The following is a 20,751-nucleotide window of genomic DNA, read 5'->3' on the forward strand; positions in this document are numbered from 1 at the left end:
CATTAATGCAATTATCTTATCAACCAATCACATGGCAGTTGCTTCAACGCATTTAGGGGTGTGGTCCTGGTCAAGACAATCTCCTGAACTCCAAACTGAATGTCAGAATGGGAAAGAAAGGTGATTTAAGCAATTTTGAGTGTGGCATGGTTGTTGGTGCAAGACGGGCCGGTCTGAGTATTTCACAATCTGCTCAGTTACTGGGATTTTCACGCACAACCATTTCTAGGGTTTACAAAGAATGGTGTGAAAAGGGAAAAACATCCAGTATGCGGCAGTCCTGTGGGCGAAAATGCCTTGTTGATGCTAGAGGTCAGAGGAGAATGGGCCGACTGATTCAAGCTGATAGAAGAGCAACTTTGACTGAAAAACCACTCGTTACAACCGAGGTATGCAGCAAAGCATTTGTGAAGCCACAACACGCACAACCTTGAGGCGGATGGGCTACAGCAGCAGAAGACCCCACCGGGTACCACTCATCTCCACTACAAATAGGAAAAAGAGGCTAGAATTAGCAAGAGCTCACCAAAATTGGACAGTTTAAGACTGGAAAAATGTTGCCTAGTCTGATGAGTCTCGATTTCTGTTGAGACATTTAGATGGTAGAGTCAGAATTTGGCGTAAACAGAATGAGAACATGGATCCATCATGCCTTGTTACCACTGTGCAGGCTGGTGGTGTAATGGTGTGGGGGATGTTTTCTTTGCACACTTTAGGCCCCTTAGTGCCAATTGGGCATCGTTTAAATGCCATGGCCTACCTGAGCATTGTTTCTGACCATGTCCATCCCTTTATGGCCACCATGTACCCATCCTCTGATGGCTACTTCCAGCAGGATAATGCACCATGTCACAAAGCTCGAATCATTTCAAATTGGTTTCTTGAACATAACAATGAGTTCACTGTACTAAAATGGCCCCCACAGTCACCAGATCTCAACCCAATAGAGCATCTTTGGGATGTGGTGGAACGGGAGCTTCGTGCCCTGGATGTGCATCCCACAAATCTCCATCAACTACAAGATGCTATCCTATCAATTTGGGCCAAAATTTCTAAAGAATGCTTTCAGCACCTTGTTGAGTCAATGCCACGTAGAATTAAGGCAGTTCTGAAGGCGAAAGGGGGTCAAACACAGTATTAGTATATGGCGATATGTTATCCCCTAAATATTACATGATTAACTAAATGTATTTTTTCCAGGTACTCTCTGATATGGACTTACTGTAAAGCTTCTTTAAAACCCTATGATTGTTAGCCAGAGGAGAACTGGCCCCTGACTAGCCTGGGTTCTCCCAAGGTTTTTTTCTCCATCCAATCTGATGGAGTTTTGGTTCCTTGCCACTGTCGCCTTGCTTTTGGCTTGCTTAGTTGGGGATATTTAATATTCAACAATATTATTGAACTGTGTTGTACTACTTTCATGTTATCACTGTGAAGCTGCTTTGATGCAATCTGTATTGTGAAAAGCGCTATATAAATAAATGTGACTTGACTTGACTTGACTAGTATGGTGTTCCTAATAATCCTTTAGGTGAGTGTATATATATATATATAAATATATCATTCTATCGTTCTATCTATCGTTCTATCTATCTATCATTCTACCGTTCTATCGTTCTATCATTCTATCATTCTATCTATCGTTCTATCCATCTATCGTTCTATCTATCTATCTATCTATCTATCTATCTATCTATCTATCTATCTATCTATCTATCTATCTATCTATCTATCTATCTATCTATCATTCTATCGTTCTATCTATCGTTCTATCTATCTATCGTTCTATCTATCTATCTATCGCTCTATCCATCTATCATTCTACCGTTCTATCTATCTATCTATCTATCTATCTATCTATCTATCTATCTATCTATCTATTTATCTATCATATATCTGTCTATCTATCTGTCTGTCTATCTATCTATCTATCTATCATTCTATCGTTCTATCTATCTTTCTATCTATTTATCTATCTATCGTTCTATCCATCTATCTATCGTTCTATCGTTCTATCTATCTATCCATCTATCTATCTATCTATCTATCTATCTATCTATCTATATATATATATATATATATATATATATCATTCTATCGTTCTATCGTTCTATCTATCTATCGTTCTACCGTTCTATCGTTCTATCATTCTATCATTCTATCATTCTATCATTCTATCATTCTATCTATCGTTCTATCCATCTATCGTTCTATCTCTCTATCTATCTCTCTATCTATCCATCTATCTATCTATCTATCTATCTATCTATCTATCTATCTATCGTTCTATCTATCGTTCTACCGTTCTATCGTTCTATCATTCTATCATTCCATCATTCTATCTATCGTTCTATCCATCTATCGTTCTATCTATCTATCTATCTATCTATCTATCTATCTATCTATCTATCGTTCTATCTATCTATCGTTCTATCTATCGTTCTACCGTTCTATCGTTCTATCATTCTATCATTCTATCTATTGTTCTATCTATAATTATATATATCACTCTATCTATCGTTCTATCGTTCTATCCATCGTTCTATCTATTGTTATATCGTTATATCTATCATTCCACCTGTTGTTCTATCTATATTTCTATTTATCGTTCCATCATTCTATCTATTGTTTGTCTATTGTTCTATCATTCTATTCTATCTATCGTTCTACCTATCGTTCAATCATTCTATCTATCGTTCTATCTATCTTTCTATCATTGTATCTGTCACTCTTTATTTCCATGTATTGTTCTATCCTTCTGTCTATCATAACAGATTTAGATAACGGTACAGTCACATGGACTGTGAGCAGTTGCACATATGATTATAAAAGCTGTTTCAAGCTCAGATTGTGGTTCAGATGTCTGGCTGGCTCTTATGGACAGAGCAGTGAGTTGGTAAACACTCTCTCCAGACACTTACTGCTGGTTTGACCGAAAAACAACAGGGCAAACAGAGGATAAAAACTAGTGAAACCGCAGAACAGATTCAGATAGGGAACTCAGCATCTTCCCATGTCATCAATCACCCCTTCTGGGGTTTAAATAAGTGACCTGTGGGTTACCAGACCAGAGCTGCAACTGCTTCTACCTCCCAACACTTTGGCCTCTACGTATGACAGAATGCTGTCACAAATTATCACATCTATGAAGGACTGTAGTATTAGGTGAATAACAGCTCATTTATATTATGTATTAGGTCAGTAGAACTTGTCTTATATATTGAAGTTCATATTGCCTCTCTTCTCCTTCTCTGCAATTTTTGGCATATTGCCTTGCTCTTATCTGCCTGTTTCTCATGGATTTTAGCTTGGAGTCTCAGATAAGAACAGAGAAGCGTTAATCCACAGAAAGATAGCAGAGTGAGCGGATGGAGAAGAAGATAACCTCAGGCCTTGAGCTCTAATTCTTCAGTAATTGGAGGACTACTGCGCTCTTAGCTGTTCTAATGCTAGCCAAATCAAAGGCTGTCTATGATCTCCACATTCACCTCTAAGAACTGAGAGCTGGATTTTTCACTTCATAGATGCTATAACTGAAGGATGAAATGATGCAATGATGCTATGAAAAATGCTAAATGCTAATTATGTACCGGGGTGCTGTCCATTATGTGTGCTTTATCATTTATCATTAATAACTGAATTGTCTTCAAAGTTCCAATTCAATTCCTGAATTTGAATTTAGAAACTAAACTACAATTCAAATTGAATGTAAGGAAATACAATTTAAAAAAAAACTAGAAATGCAACGTCTTGTTTGAAAGTTTAGAAAAAAAGATTAAAAAGTCTTGAAGTTTAAAAATGACATGACTGGGAGCTGACAGTGTGCTGTGGTTTAGTTTTGATGTACGTCAGGTTTTTTCCGGGGGTTGGGGTGAAAGGCCCAGCTGTCTCCATTTCTGTTAGCCTCACCGTGAGAGTCCTAATGGAGTCTCTGGAGCTTTTGTGCCTCTGGTTGCAAAAGTAATCATCTACAGCAGTCTGCGAACAGTCGCTTGAGTGAAGGTCTGAATTTAGGTTTGAGGTTTGGCCCATATCCTAGAGTGTGTGTATAGAACAGTCTTATCTATTGTGCTGTATGCATGTGTGACGCTGGGTGGAATACAGTGTTATCAGAGTGTTAGCTTTATCCAATCGGCTTAATCTTTACATAAGACGTTCTGTGAGAAACACATGCTTTGTTCCTTCTGTGCTCTATTAAAGTTCTGAGAAAGAGCCAAACTCCAGCCTGGAGGCACATGATCTTATTGACAGCATCCTCATCTCATAGGTCTACACAGCAATGCTGCTGAGCACACGAGATCTGAGGACCAGCACTTTGCGTAAAACTCTAGAGCAGCAGCTTGGGATATCTGTAACAGCATCTATGCTAATACTGCATTCCGTTCAACTCCATATGCTGTAATTTCCCGTTTCATATTTGAAAAAAGGTGAGGTACAACACTAAGGGCCCTATCATACACTCGGCACAATGCGGCGCCAGGCTCGACGCAAGTGTTTTTTGCTAGTTTCAGCCTGACGCTGTTATAATTTTTACGTCCTGCGCCACGTTGTTTAAATAGCAAATGCATTTGTGCCCATTTGTGCTGGTCTGAAAACGAGGTGTGTTCAGGCGCATTGTTGGCGTGTTGCTATTTTGAGGCAACTGAAATAGACTGCGCCATTGACCAACAAAAACCGGGTCTAAAGTCAATGGTGCAGTATTTGTTAAAGAGCGCGTTAGTAATGTGCACCTATAGATGGGTCCACAACGTGCGTACATTCTGCTTATTACACACACAGGGATGCGCAGCAGCACACAAACTAGCCAAATATTAAAAATAAAAGGATTACAATGTAAAAGATTATTATTGTGTACATAAAGATATGGTGGAATCCGGCTTGGCCCGTAGATGGTCTGCTTGCGTGCTTTAACTTCCCACACAAGAAGATCTGTTTGCTCTCAAATTCCGCCATGTAAATAGCAATCTGCCATGGCACGAGCGCTACTGGCTTTTAAAAGAGAATGGGAGATGAGACTGTGATTGGTTTATTGCACGGTAAGCCCAAAACACACCCATTTCTCATTAAAAGAATAGGGACAACCCTTTTAGCCCATGCGCCGGTCGCGCTGACCATTTTTCTCGTCGTTAGACTAGCAAAGGTGGATCCTGACACGCCTTAAGTGCACTTTAGAGTCAGACCATGCGCTTAGATCGTTAAAATAGGGCCCTAAGTCAGACTTACAACTTTCAGACTTTGGACTTTCATTGTGCTATGGTGAACGGCACATTCCAGGGCCCAGTTTATGGCCCGGCCCCTCTCTGTTCGTAACAGCTGACAAAGGTTTGATACATTTTGATTGGATCTTTGTGGACTAACAAACTGTCCAACGCCTCCAGATAAAGATGCTAGGACGACAGCCAGACACAAGAAGAAGAGCAAGAAGAAGAACTCGGGTACCAAGTCTGGGAAGGACAGGACTTCTCATCAGTCCACATGCAGTTTCTGCCCTTCACTCATCTAATTCTTAAGCTTTTGGCCTGTAACTGCCAAAAAAATCCCCAAAACTTTAGCTAAAATAATATGTTTCGAATAATGTCTAAGTTAATAGCTTACTTGTTCAAACAATCACTTTAGCAAAGTTTGTACTATTTTCTGTTTATTTTGATATATATATATATATATATATATATATATATATATATATATATATATATATATTAATTTTGTTCAATACATATACTGTCATTAAAATGTTAATTTAAAAAAATATAGAAACAAAATTTAAAGAAGTAAAGATTATGAAAGCATTGAATGAGATCCCATACAAAATGTAACATAGATTTGCAGTAATAACAATAAATATATTATTTTATTATATGATATGATTAATTATATGATATGATAGGATTATATTTTTAAATTTAGAAAAAGTTAGCCTTAGCCTGGGGTTGGTTCACCCTCCGCCTATGGGTGTGCCTTTAGCCCCTTTGTATACCCTATTGTTGTCAAAATATATTGCTAATTTTATATACAGTATGTTATTGAAATACAATCTTGACAGACAGGCTAGGATATTTCTGATTTTTCCCTCTCATGTAGACATGAGCTTTACCTTAATGGCTGGAAAATAGCTAGGGTGTTTCCAAGTTGGCCACCAGGTGAAATTACTTGCATTTGTTTATAGTCAAACGTTGAAGATATCATGCAGGACTATCCCACTTCCAGCTTGGAATGGAATGAAGCAAAACCAGTGACGTTCAATATCAAGCGAAGCATGGAGTGAAATTACAGTTTTTCTCAGTCGCTTTGGTGCATTTCTCACATCACTATTTACATTTGCACAACAGTTAGTTCAGCCTCCACAACATTTAGTCATTTTTGCACATCATAGTAGCAGTTTCTCATTCCTTCCAACAAATTGCAAATGCTTTTGGACATGCATCAATTGCTTTCATACAACTCTCTTCTGTTTTATAACATTATCATTTGCTTATGTCATGTCAGTCAAAATTAACTATACTTGTGAATGCTGAATAGTCATTCCATTTAAAACTAATAGTCCTCATTTCATTGCTTGAGTCATCACATACAAAAATGTTGAACTAGTTGTCAAAATCTGTCAAGCTAATTTTACATTTTTTTAAAATCTTTTTTTTTTTTATCTTTTTTTTTTTTTATCCTAAATTGAACAATTTCTCTCAGGTGAACCTCAGCTTCCACTGATGAGAAGGGATGTGCATGAATGATTTACAGTACTATGTGTGTTGTATGTTCAGTTCCAATATGTACTGCAATATTGTTTACAGTTGTGCACAGCTCTACCCAAAGGGAGTTTATGTTTGTTGTAAATAAGGGTTTATTTTTTATTTTTCATAATGCTGTGAACAAATTAGAATTGCAAAGAGCATATGCAGTAAAAATGTGAAACATGCATATTCAGTGTCTTGTACTCAGTTACCTCACTAAATACAGTAGTGTAACTTTACTGTAGTTTTCAAATGGCTGTGCAAATAGTATATAGTGCTGTCTTGAGCATTTTCGGGTAGTGTCACCAAGATCTGACTTTTTTGTATTGGAAAACATTTACAGAGTAAACTGTCATAATGAAAACTTGACAAAGCCATTTGACTATCTTGTTCATAAACAATGGTGTCAGGACTTTTCATCTTGATGACACTGATACTTCCATTGACATGAATACTTGCTTTTGAGGAATGAGCTATCCATTTTGAGCAAGTGACACGCTTTTGCAGGTTATCAACTAGGTTTTGCAGTTTGCACTATTTGTTTTTGAGAACTGCAAATGTAAATAGTGATGTGAGAAATGCACCAAAGCGACTGAGAAAAACTGTAACATAAGTTTTTGTTTCAGACTAACATCCATTTGAGTTATCACTTTTTACTATTTGAATAAAAATCTGCAGTCTACTCTAAATAATATAGTTACCACTGTTTAGCATTTAATTTTCACAGCAGTTTCAGTGACTCACTATACTGAGAGCTGACATACCGGCAGAATTAAATGAAGCTGTTGAACAGATTTAGCCAGTTAACACATGAAAGAGGTCAAAGCTGTCAAATCTCAAAGTTAATAATCATCTCATCGTATTCAGTCCAAATAGACATTTCTGTTAAGACTTTTAGCAACTATAAAGACAGACACTGACTCCCACGCCTTTATTAGAATTAATTAAAAATATTTAGCAGGGAGCATATTCTTATCATTGTCAGCAAAGAAACTCATTATTTCTTTTCCAAAGCCTACAGTAGTGAGCTGCCTTGCTGTTCATTGTACAGCTGTTAAAATTGACATTGCTCTACATTGATATGCAATGCAATAACAATTAGTGCACACATCTAATAATATTAACATAAAGCTGCAATACTCCAGAATTGAATTGAGAATGCCTTTTAAAGTTCCAATTCAATTCCTGACTTTGGACAGACAGACAGACAGACAGACAGACAGACAGACAGACAGACAGACAGACAGACAGACCAACGCATTCTCATCCCAAGGCGTAATATATTGACTCTTTTGCCAAAGCGTCTATATCCAACGCATATGGCACCCTTTAGCGTCAATATAACACGCTTCGGTTTTGGGTAGGTTTAGGTCTGGGGTAGTGTTAGGGTTAGACCACTAGGAGGCGCCATATATCTGCGTCTCATATGACGCTAAAGGGTGCCATGTGCGTGGGATATAGACGCTTTGGCTAAAGAGTCAGTATATTACGCCTTGGGATAAGAACGGGCTCGACAGACAGACAGACAGACAGACAGACAGACAGACAGACAGACAGATAGATAGATAGATAGATAGATAGATAGATAGATAGATAGATAGATAGACAGACAGACAGACAGACAGACAGACAGACAGACAGACAGATAGATAGATAGATAGATAGATAGATAGATAGATAGATAGATAGGTTCGAAGGGATGCATCTTTAGGGCCTCTAGGACCACGGAGAGATCCCAAATAGGAACCGAAGGTGGGCGCGGAGGGTTCATCCTTCTGGCTCCTCTCAAGAAGTGGATGACCAGCTCGTTCCTTCCTAGTGACCGGCCTTGCTTCGACTCAGCGAAGGCTGCAACGGCCGCCACGTATACTTTGAGCGTGGATGGGGACCTGCCCTTATCCAGCAGCTCTTGAAGGAAACCGAGCACCTGCGAAACCTCACCCGTTCTGGGGTCCAGATTTTTGTCGGTGCACCATTTGGAGAACACAGACCATTTAGACGCATATAGCCGTCTCGTTGAGGGGGCTCTAGATTGCGTGATCGTGTTCATAACTCCTTCTGGCAGGATAACGGGTATCCGTTGATCAACCACACGTGCAGAGACCAGCGCTCTGGGTGGGGATGCCAGATCGAGCCGCAGGCTTGAGAGAGGAGGTCCCTCCTCACCGGAATCGGCCACGGGGCTGTGTGTGACAGCCGTGTTAGTTCCGGGAACCAGGTTTGGTTCTCCCATCGCTGGGCTATGAGGAGAACCGGGCTGTGCGATTCCCTGATTCTCTTGATTACCTGTGGTAACATAAAGATCGGAGGGAAGGCATATAGCGGGCGGCTGGGCCAGAGTTGGGCCAGCGCATCCTCGTTCTTTGAAAAGAACACTGGGCAATGAGCGTTGTCCTTTGACGCGAATAGGTCGACTTCTGCTCTGCCAAAGAGGCGCCATAACAGCTGGACTGTTTGGGGGTGTAAAGACCACTCCCCGGGGGGAATATTGTCCCTGGACAATCTGTCCGGTCCTTCGTTCAGGATCCCTGGCACCTGCGTCGCTCTCAGCGAGCGCAGGAAGCACTGGCCCCAAACGAGAAGGCGTTCTGCCAGATCGCAGAGGCTCCTGGATCTGACACCGCCCTGGCGGTTCACATAGGACACAACCGACATGTTGTCCGAGCGGACTAGAATGTGTTGGTCCTGTATGAACGGGAGGAAGCGCTTCAGCGCGTTCTCGACCGCCAGCATCTCCAGACAGTTTATGTGAAGGCATTTCTCTCGGTCTGACCACAGGCTAAAGACCGGTCTGACCTCGAAAAGGCCGCCCCAACCTGAGTTGGAGGCGTCTGTCGAGATGATTTTTCGGTGGGAAATCGCTCCCATTGTCACCCCCTGCTGGTACCAATTGGCCGCTAACCAGGGCTGCAGAGCTGAAATGCAGCTCTGAGATATCCTGATCCGCTTGTAGCCACGCGTCCACCCCTGACGGGGTACGCGGGCGTTCAACCAGCGTTGTAGCGGGCGCATGCGCAGTAAGCCCAGCTTAAGCACTGCTGCAGCTGAGGCCATACAGCCCAGCATCCTCTGAGATTTTTTCAGGGAGGCGGTTCTGCCCTTCTGGAAAGATGCGGCTAGGTGTCGAACACGGCGCGCGTTCTGTCGACAGCTGAGCCTTCATAGCCACGGAGTCCAGTTCCATCCCTAAAATGGAGATTGACTGGCTGGGCCGTAATGAGCTCTTGGTCCAGTTGACCGTGGGACCCAATCTTTCCAAGAGACTGAGAAGCATAGTTCTGTGAGATACGAGCTCTATCTCTGACTATGCTAGAATCAGCCAATCGTCCAAGTAGTTCAGAATTCGCACACCCTGACATCTGAGGGGGGCGAGCGCCGCGTCCATGCACTTCGTTAATGTACGCGGTGCCAGGGACAGGCCGAACGGGAGGACGGTGTACTGATATTTCTGGCCGTCGAAGGCGAATCTCAAGAATGGCCTGTGACGGGGTATAATCTGTATCTGAAAATACACGTCTTTCAGATCGAGAGATATAAACCAGTCCCTCGGGCGAATTTGCGTGAGGATATGCCTGGTTGTAATCATTTTGAACGGTCTCCTCATGAGAGCTTTGTTCAAAAATCTCAGATCTAATATAGGCCTCAGGCCTCCGTCCTTCTTTGGTACGAGAAAATAACGGCTGTAAAAGCCTGAGTCGCTCAGAGAAGGCGGCACCGGTTCTATAGCTCCTTTGCACATCAGTTTGGCTATTTCTGCGCGGAGTAGATGCTACTAGGTGCTACTTTCGCGGTCACTGTCGACTCGGTCCGAGCGTGATAGCCCTGTCTTATTGTGCTTAGCACCCACTCTGAAACCCCTGGAATGGCTTCCCATGCTTGTGCATGTGTGGCCAGGTGGAGAATGGCCTCCGGGTTCCGGTCGCCGCACACTGAGGGGTTCGGGAACTGAAACGGAGATGAGGGCGCGGCGCGGTGCTTGGACGAAGCGGCTCGCTGACAGCCGCTTTGGGCTGGTTCGCACGTAACAACCCGATTACATTGAATGGGGAGCGTTTTACAATGGCTTTCTGAAGCGCGAGCGCGCTTGAAGCGGAGCGAATGATAGCACACGCGAGCGCTCGTGAGCGAGCTCGTAGCATACATTCGCAGTCTGACCGGTATGAGTGCTTAAACACGGCGGCTCGCTGACAGCGATGGCAAGCTGTTTCATATGTGACGTCCTGGTTACTTTGAGCGGGGACGTGACTTACACTCATAACCTGACTTACTTGAGGTTGAAATGGCCTTGTGACAGAGCGGGCATGAGATGGACGCGAGCGCGAGTTCGCGGGCGCGATGTTTACATCTGACACTCGAGCGGCATTTGCCAGCTTTATGAGAGTGGGCTCTGTGGGGCTGAGGGACACATGTTTTTGAGTGCTTGTGTGTAGGGGTGAACACTGGGACGTGGGCACATTTTCTACACTTAAAACACCAGCGGCGTGAGCCGGATAAACAGAAAATACACTCTTTATGAGATTTCTGTGGGTCGCCGTAAAAACGGCGTTTGTGTGCAGGCGAGAGGGCATTATAGCTGGCTCGTTGGCTGCTAAATAATCTCCTGCAGTAGCCCTCTCTGCGGGGACTGACAAGGCGTGGCTTTTCAACGGTGGTCCGGCCGCAGCGGGACTTAACCGTCTTTTCTCCCTTGGTGTTAGGAGGGCTTTGCTTGCTCGGGTTTCAACACAATCCTCGGCCGGGGTCCCCGCGGGGGAGGCGGCCTGTGGCGGCTGTCCGAGCGCGATCTAAGGCGGCCGCCCTGTCGACGCTGCGAGGCGGCAGGCTTGGCTGGACGCTGAGTGGAGCTTCTAGCAGGCGGCTTGTCACGTGAGCGGCCTGTGGCTGAGCTAGAGCGTCGTGGCAGAAACAAATTCATGGCCTGCGAGGTCTTCTGTACTTCGGAGAAGCGATCCACGATGCCGTTGACAGCTGGGCCGAAGAGACCGGTGGGGGAGAGCGGCGCGTTGAGGAAAGTGGCATGCTCAGACTCCCTCATGTCTGCGAGCGTCAACCAGAGGTGCCTCTCTGTGGCGGTTAGCGCAGCCATGGATCTGCCGATGACCTGAGCTGCGGCCTTTGTGGCGCGGAGGGAAAGGTCCGTCGCGCTCCTTAGATCAGCGATCGCAGCTGGACCCGAGCCTTTCTCTTCCCATTCGCGGAGGAGGTCGGCTTGCAGGATCTGCAGAATGGCCATAGAGTGCAGGGCGGAAGCAGCCTGTCTGGCGGCGAAGGCACGGCCGACGAGAGCTGATGTGGTCCTGCAGGCTTTTGAGGGGAGCTACCGCTTCTTCCACTTGGGGGATGGAGACATACCCCTTCTCGGCGGCACCGTCCACGCGGGAAAGCGTCGCGGAGACACTGGTGTAGAGCCTCGCGGAGAAAGGTGCATTCCCTGATTTAGAGAGTTCAGCGTGGAGCTCCGGCAGAAAAGGAGCAGGCCTTGAAGCCGGTGGCTGATGGCGGCGCTGAAGAAAACAGCCGTCCAGGCGGTTAAGCGCGGGCTCCTTGGACGGTGACCACTCGAGGCCGAGGCGGTCGACGGCCTTCACCAGGAGACGCATCAGCTCGGCATCCACACCCGAACATGTCCGTCCGGACCCCTGGATGGAAGCAGAGGAGGAGTGGAGAGATCCAGGCCATTCCTCGCTGTCCGAGGCAAGGATAGAACAGCTGTCGTTCCGGCATCCCCTGAGCACGGCGCTTCTTCTTGCGCGGTGAAATGGAGGGCGGAGTGACAGCTTCAGCGCTGAAGAGCTCCAGACGAGCCCGCATGGTCTCCATAGACACCCGACGAAAGTGCGAGGGCTGTGTGGTCCTGGCCCAGGCAGAGAGCGCAGATCACATGGCGGTCTCCGGCGCTGAGCGGGGCTCGGCACGAGCCACAGGACGTGCAAGGCATTCTTAAAAGAACGCTCGCGCTCTTTTAGTAAAAGTGTGTGTCGCAGCGGCGAGCACACACAGACAAAGTAAAACAGTGACAAAGAGCAGAAAAGGATATTTGTCGCCGGATAGCGTTGCTGGCACGGAAGGCTGAAGGCGGCGAGAAGTCGACCGGCTTCCTCAGGCGCTTTCCTCTATAAATACTGTATAACCACTGCTGAACTGAGTTGTGCTGTTGATGTCGTGTGCACGCGGACAGAATCCAAATGATAAATCCTCCTGTGATCTTCTCAAAATTATAAAAAAAAATAACAATATAGTTGAAGGATAGAATTTGAAGGAAATGGTAATGTAGTGGATTTCACACTGGAGGTGGTGTTGGGAGAAACTTGGCTCATTCTCGTGTTACACAGCATGTGTGAGCTTTAACAAAAACCAGAGCTTCAGCAAAAACGAATAAGGTTCATTCTCATGTATTATGCAGCACATTTGAGCTTCAGCAAGAACCAGTGAGGTTCATTCTAAGCCCCTTTCACACAGAGATTCCGGAAAATATACAGATAATGTGTCCCGGGATCGTTTGATTTTGGTTCATTCACACTGCCAGTGATCTTCCGGAATTTGTGAGTGCGTTCACACATCCCCGCAAAGACACGTGCAGTGTTGTGTGTAACGCGTTACAAAGTAACGCGTTACAGTAACATAACTACTTTTTCGGGTAAAAAGTAGTGTAACGCGCTACTACTGAAAATTTGGTAACGAAACGTAGTTCCTTTTTCAATTCGGACAGATTATCTGTCCCTGGGATTTGACAGCGATCTCCGTCATTTGATAGATTTGACCGCGATTGCCATCTCCGTAGTGAACCCCCCAGAGATAAATGCACATAATGGATTACATAATAAGAGAGTAGCCTATTTCTTTTCGTTTTGAATTGTTTCGTTTAAAGACATTTCAAGCTTAAATTCTATACGTTGAGTTTCGGTTAATTTATGATGAGATGCTCCAGTTCACGTGCAATGCAATTGACCACGCCGGCGCTTCCATGATTATATTGTCTCCTATTGCTTCTTACTTGCAGGCATTTGGTTGATAATAAATTGATTAAAATTAAGCTACAATTTATACAAAACGAAATTCGCTTTAAAGAAAGGCTTTCTTCAAAACAAAACTTAATGAAGTGGTCAAAATCATGTCTGATTGACTCGATGTCTCCCGATATATTGCGCATCCATCCTTACTCGCGCTGTTCACTTTTCATAATCAGCATAGATGGGAAAAAATAACATTATACTATTTTAACAAATATGAAACTAAATGCGCTTATTTAATGGCTACAACACGTAGGCTAGTAGGCCTACAGACTCTCTATTTGTATATTGCTGCACATTCATTTAATTCTGAATTTTGCACACATAAGTTGAAAGGCATTTGTTTACGTGCGTAGTAAAACATATCTGCAACATTTATCAAGTTCACGGATAATTGTGCGTGCATTTATTAATCATTATGATACTAAAATCATAATAAAGTCTATATATGTACAAAAAATCAGATGAGCCCATGAACGCAACGTGTTTACTTACACGTTAAGCATTTTCCTCCCATAGAAAACCATTATAAGAACGCTTAATTTGGCTTAATGCAGATTAGAATGTCCCCTTCTTATGTCTAAATAACAAGATAAGTTTTCTTTTTTTTTCTTCATTATGCGGTTCAGGACTTCCATAGAATACAGCCTGAATATAATTACTTCCAGAAATGATTTTTGGGGGTGCTAACGGGGTGCTTTGGTCTTTCTTGGGGGCTTTCTTTCTAGCCCCTCCCTAGCGCCGCCCATGCATATGCCTATCCATTAACCGGCATTTCTTCATAAACATTAAAATTTTTGATAACTGCATTATGCATTTATGACATTATATATGGCATTATGCATAGTAGAACTTTATGTAGGCCTACACATTTAGGAACAGATATTGGGTTCTGCCAAAGTCAAGCAACATAAAAGTAACGTAAAAAGTTACTTTCTATATGGGGTAACTAAGTAACGGATTACTTTTTTAAAGAAGTAACGAGTAACGGGTTACACTACTTTTTAAAAGTAACTTCCCCAACACTGGACACGTGACGTCAGGATGTGACATGTAATATATCCACAGCGTCTAAGTTTGCTTATGATCTGCGATTTCTCTCAAGATACAACGCTCATGCTTTTTTTTATTCTGAGTCGACCATAAACTACCATATTGCATACCGTTCCACTAAGCTGACAAATTATCTCAGCGTCATCACTACGACACACCATTGGTCCTGGCTTTTGTTCACACGAGGCGTGTTCTGGGACTGATTCCAGCATTAATCCCAGGACATGTTTGTGTTCACACAGAAGGCACTCTAGGAATTTTATGGCAATTTCACGGGATCAACGCACTGTTTGAAAGGGGTTCTAGTGTTACGCAGCACATTTGAGCTTTGGCAAGAACCAACGAGGTTCATTCTAGTGTGTTACACAGCACGTTTGAGCTTCAGCAAGAACCAACCAGGTTCATTCTAGTGTGTTTTACACAGCACGTTTGAGCTTCGGCAAGAACCAATGAGGTTTGTTTATTTTATGCAACACATTCGAGCTACAGCAAGAACCAATGAGAACAAATTGACAGGTGCTTTATGATCCACCTGACTCCCATAGAGGTTTTTCCCCTAAGACAATGGGCCTCAATGGAAGGGAGATTTGTAGAAGTTACAGCTGTCCTCAACATACCAAATAAAACAAGAATTTCATGTTGGTAGAGTTGCACAAAATGTGGTCAGACAAGGTTAAGGTTTAATATCATTTATTAAATAATCATAGAATCAGTCTCACTTCTCCACTAGAAACCACAGTTTGGCCAGAAGTGGTAGCATTTAAATGAACGTCCCTTCCTAAAAGTGCAAGAAAACAAACAGAATTTAACACTCCCACAACTTTTAAAACACAAGCTAAATTAAACAGTTTAAATAACAGGAAGCACTGACTTTGCCTGGAGCAACTTTGCTGACAAGAGCCAGAAGAGGGATGGCACACCTCTGTACTGCAATGGATGAAGACCTGAGACGAGAAACAAAGCTAGCATTAGGAACCAAGAGATAGTTGAAAACTGACACACTGGGTACTGTACCGTTTCCTGCAGAGGAGCCAGTGATGCTGGATCTACAAATGTGAACATCTTCACAACAAAGCGCTTGTAGTGGGTTGGAAACTGAAGACCAGATGATCCAGCCACGGGAACCAATGTGGTCAGGTAACGATCATCCTGGTAAGGGCATCTGAAAGGCAAAGAGGCCGTCAGAAACACCTTACTGCACACTAGATGGATAAAGACTGGCCTTACTCACCCATCAACCAGAAGGTCCCACTGGGGTAGACTGAGTGGACTAGGGGTTGATGTCACCCAGCAATGTCCCAGCATCAAGACAATGTTGGGGTCGGTCCTCTCCAAAATGTGCACCTCAACATACACAGGTTCCCGCAAGACTTTTGTGACCGGATAATCAGCATCACTGTAGTAGGACGTGTACGCCTCATCCCCTGAGGAAGAATACAGTGTTTAACTTGAAACTGCTGAGTCTGTTTCAAGTTAAACTTAGTTAAACTGCTGAGTTTAACTTAAAACTGGAGTTTTAGAAAGGCTTTAGGCATACTTGGGACAAACACTTACCTTCTGCACAGCCTTTGGTGACACATTGACCATTTGCCAGTCTAAGCTCCACTCTGAGGGGTCCAGGAGCAGCTACTGGTGGAGGTGGAGGAACAGTGTTGACCTCCACAACCAGAGCTTCCACAGAAGTACCAGAGTACCTACACTGGAAGAGAAGCCTGGACAACAAACAGTGAGCTTGTAGCATTTGTCCAGGATTAACATTTATGTTAAAGCATGCATCACTTACTCAAAATGGCTGTCCCTTGTGATGGAACCAAGTGGTCCCATACCCACTTCATACGAGGAGGTCATTCTGTTTTCATACACCACATATCCACTGTCCTCCTGCAAATAGTAACCGTTGGCATCCAGTCCATTCCAAGCCTTGCAGAACAAAACCACAAGCAGCTACTCACCATCATGCTTGTGCCACATGCAGTGACAGGGAACTGATATATAGCAAAGAAAGGTGTGGATCCCACAGGACTGCAAGCTGGATCATTTCCACCCAGGAGACGGACTGAATCCAGGCTCAATCGAGGCAGCGTAACATCTCTAGCCACCACTACCACAAACTGACCATCTCTTATACACTGGACAGTCACTGAAACAAGGTACAAGAGCAGGTTATTGCTGAAGATCAGTTTAACATGAACACCTTTACATTGACTCAACACTCTTACCTGCCTTCCCATAGTAACACTGCTGTCCGTTAAAGCAGCAGTTGATAGCTGCACACTCAGCACCACTGATCCCAGGTGGTCCACATTGGATCTGCTCATAATCAGATACAGTACATTTGTCAAGCGGCTCTGCCTGTGCCACTGGCTGCTTAGGCTGAAACTGCTGAGGAAACTGTTGACTAGCTTGCTGTTGAACTGACTGAGGAAACTGCTGAGGAAACTGTTGACTAGCTTGTTGAGCTGGTTGAGGAAACCATTGACTAGCTTGCTGTTGAACTGACTGAGGAAACGGTTGACTACCTTGCTGTTGAACTGATTGAGGAAACGGTTGACTAGCTTGTTGAACTGGCTGAGGAAACCGTTGACTAGCTTGCTGTTGAACTAACTGTTGAAACTGCGGAGAAAACTGTTGACTAGCTTGCTGTTGAACTGGTTGTTGAAACCGCTGGTCAGTTTGCTGAAACATCAGAGTTTGAGGATTCTGGGGAAGATTACTCCACTTTGGAACAGCATGACAGAAAGCACCGAACCAAACACAAAGTGCCAGAGACTGAACTGCATACCAACTTCCTGCCATTGTTCAACAGCTAGTCACACTGTTGAGATGCTGCCCTTTGGTCTTTTTGTACTCTACAGATTTTGGCAAATTAATGATACTCCCTCCCTCTTCGTTAACAGTCATGATTCTCCAGACTTGTATGAGTGGGAGTTTATGCAACTGGGTGATTCCATTGGTTCATAAGAATAAAGTTATTCCTTGTTCTTTTCCACCCTTATTAAAGATGAAGGGTGTTGTGGCAGTCTTTACCATGGTAATCTGTTTACAGTATTACATTGCATACATACTGTAGTGTAAAATGCTGTATTTGATGCCATCTGTCTCCCTTCTACTGGTGCATGTCTGATCAATCTAATGTTACACAGTCATTGACTGTTTCTTCTCCCTTGTACTCTATCCTGATCTATGTTCACAAATTGCTTTGCTTATGTCTTACACACACACACACATAATAGGCAAACGGAACGAGAAAGGATGCATATCAAAAGTTTAGTAGAAGATAGTAAGAGCTTTATGAAAGGCAGTTACTGTGAATGAAACATTTGTATAGATTAAACACTTATTTTGTGAAAAGGATACTTTGTGATTTTGTGTATTGCAATTCAAAATATGCAATGTTTGAAAAAAAGTCCACTTTTTGATCTGTTGTGATATTACACTAGGAGTTTTGAAAATGAACCGATTTATTGGGAAAATTGCGGCAAAGCAATTTAATAAACTGTAAAATGTTTTGTCGATTCGCTGAGTCTGACAATTATATTTGCAAGGCAAAAAAATAAGGTCTATCTGTTTCCATTTAAAATATATAAACATCCAAAAACACATGTTTACCTTATAGGCAAAATTGCGTATATATTTTATTTGTTTAAAACAATTTTAAATACCAGTGAAAAAGAATGAAAAAACTTTCTCTGAAAGTAGGCCTATTTTATAAAATGTTGATTTTATGGATATTTTGATAGGCTACATTTATTCTAAAACAAGGCAAGGATACTGAACTATTTTTAGCAATGTAATGTGACTGCACAAATGGCATTTATAGTCCGTATCCTTGTCTTGTATCTTTAAACAAGGTATCATGTGGATGGGAATGGTAATGATTTGCAGATGAGGATATGCATAGTAAAACTAGGCATTGTAAGCTCCATATATGGTTATTTAAAGACCCACTCCGATGAAATTAATGTTTTTCTAGGTGTTAACATGTTCTTGTGGCATTTTTCTGATGTTAGAGGACATACCTTGAGAAAAATAAGCTCAAAGTTGTATTTCTGAGTATTTCTACATTCAAATGGCTGTGAATCAGTAGCAGACGCTAAAATGCCGGCTAAAAAAGACTGGAGTTGTGACGTAGTAACTCCACTGGGCGTCTCCACACGCGACGTCTTGGAGTGAAATAATGATCGGTGATCGGTGATAACTTTGATTAACTTCGGATAATAATAATTAACGTGTATATAATACTGTTGCCCCACCGGTATTGAGGGTGTAAGCTAGCGGGAGAGACAGAGCTCTCAGCAACGGGCAGGGGGAGGGGCGTCTCCGTGCCAACGGCTCCGCCCACAACGCAGAGGCGAATTGCTAATGAGCTACTGCCGCTCTGCTGAAGCGAAGTCCCAGAAAACGGCGCAGGTTTTGTGATTTTGGCTAAAAATGGCATATCATAATTTAAATACCACTGGGAATGTTTAAAAATAGCTCAAAATATGATCGGAGTGGGACTTTAAGGGAGAAGATGCATACACACACAATCTTCGGGGAATTTTGCACAGGTTCTGGTGTACACATGGTTTTATAAATCTGAAGACTTAGACTGACTCTCTCGCATGCCGTATTTTGAGTTTAATAACCACTAACAGTCAAAAATAATAATATACAATACACAGAAAATCAACTTCCAAAAGTAAATCAAATAAATAGGCTACAATGTATTGTGCCAAAGATTTAATTAGATTGTTTTGAAATATGAATACATTTCTTTCTGGTTTTGAGGTTTTGTTTATGGCAGCCATAGTACCTTTTATGGTTAAAACATTAGAACATTACAATCTAAAAAAATAAAAATAATTATAAAGCAGAAGTTAAATCACTACATTAAAAATTAAAATGAATAATACAATAGCACAGACTGAATTTTTACTGGTAACAGGAACACACATTAACTCATCTGGGCTTATAGGCTATTAGCCTATTTGGTTTACCCGATTACAATAGTCCCTTTACAGTTACTGCTAACATAAAAATACACTTACTTGTAGGTTTAAAATTGTACATAAGACACATTCAATGTCCAACAACAAATATTTTAACACAATGTATATTTTAGTCAGAATTATTACACTCCCATTCTGCGCTTCGTTTGGCTCGCGTGCAAAAGCCTATACTCATGACAGCAAAATGAATGGAAATTTTTGTGTGACTTTCTAACATTTACAGATGGAGAATATACACGTGAAATGTAAGTTACAAATTAGTGGGATTGTGTGAACTTAAATTGTCCTTTATTGTACCGCTTTAATCCCGGCTGATTTGTCAGGTTAATTTAGGTCAGGTTTTGGACTGTAATCCCCACTTTAATAAACAGGGATCAGCATCCTATTCTTCTGTAATACAGAATGACAGCACATCTGAAGATCTTGAGCTACTGTACAGGCATGAATTTGTATTTCCTGCAGCCTGAGGCTTATTTATTTCACTTTTGGGCCTTATTTACAACTGGTATTAAGATGCATTTTCGTAAATCCGATCACAAGTTGACGACGCTAAATACAAGTGTAAACGGGTTTAAAACATTTTGAGCTTGTCCAATTTCGACCACTTCCAGAGGTAGCTGAAAATGTATTTGACCGGATTGCTTTAGTGTAAACGCTCATGTGCTCAAATGCATTCGAACAGCCACCAAACACCGCCTACTCTCCCCTACTGACTTAATGCGTAAAGATTATATGAAGTGAGCTATAGCCAGACGGGATTTGATTTAAACTTAACTAAAGGTAACTAAAGGTTTGGTTTGAAGACAAAAATGTACCAAGCACAATGTTCTCAATGTTCTTTGCTGCACTTCATGTGTTTCTCCATTGTCTCTGGTCGGTTTCATATGTAAATTGCGCGAGCCTATTTTGACCATTAGGTCGAAAGATCTGAAAAAAAGCCCATAGATTTACCCACCCATAGACCGTCCC

At 42.5% G+C, this 20,751-nt stretch overlaps 1 protein-coding gene across 1 annotated transcript; it reads right to left on the bottom strand.

The window, feature by feature from the left end:
- Positions 1-11,421: 11,421 nt before the first annotated feature.
- Positions 11,422-17,759, bottom strand: LOC130106389 (uncharacterized). Its single transcript, XM_056272478.1, has 9 exons — positions 17,011-17,759; positions 16,744-16,931; positions 16,575-16,672; positions 16,346-16,503; positions 16,023-16,215; positions 15,806-15,953; positions 15,592-15,735; positions 12,081-12,367; positions 11,422-12,025 (listed from the first exon to the last, which is right to left on the bottom strand). Exons 1-9 carry the CDS (start codon positions 17,585-17,587, stop codon positions 11,422-11,424), a joined length of 2,397 nt encoding a protein of 798 aa, XP_056128453.1. The 5' UTR covers positions 17,588-17,759.
- Positions 17,760-20,751: the final 2,992 nt, after the last annotated feature.

Source organism: Rhinichthys klamathensis, unplaced genomic scaffold (genome assembly GCF_029890125.1).
Source record: "Rhinichthys klamathensis goyatoka isolate OS25496 unplaced genomic scaffold, OSU_Roscu_1.1 h1tg000338l_1, whole genome shotgun sequence".
Taxonomy (NCBI): domain Eukaryota; kingdom Metazoa; phylum Chordata; class Actinopteri; order Cypriniformes; family Leuciscidae; genus Rhinichthys; species Rhinichthys klamathensis.

Coding starts and splice junctions, on each gene's coding strand:
- LOC130106389 (XM_056272478.1), bottom strand. CDS start 17,587: ATGGCAGGAAGTTGGTATGCAGTTCAGTCTCTGGCACTTTGTGTTTGG. Junction 16,932..17,010: donor GTGTTACTATGGGAAGGCAG/GTAAGAGTGTTG, acceptor ACCTTGTTTCAG/TGACTGTCCAGTGTATAAGA. Junction 15,954..16,022: donor TGGGACCTTCTGGTTGATGG/GTGAGTAAGGCC, acceptor TTTGCCTTTCAG/ATGCCCTTACCAGGATGATC.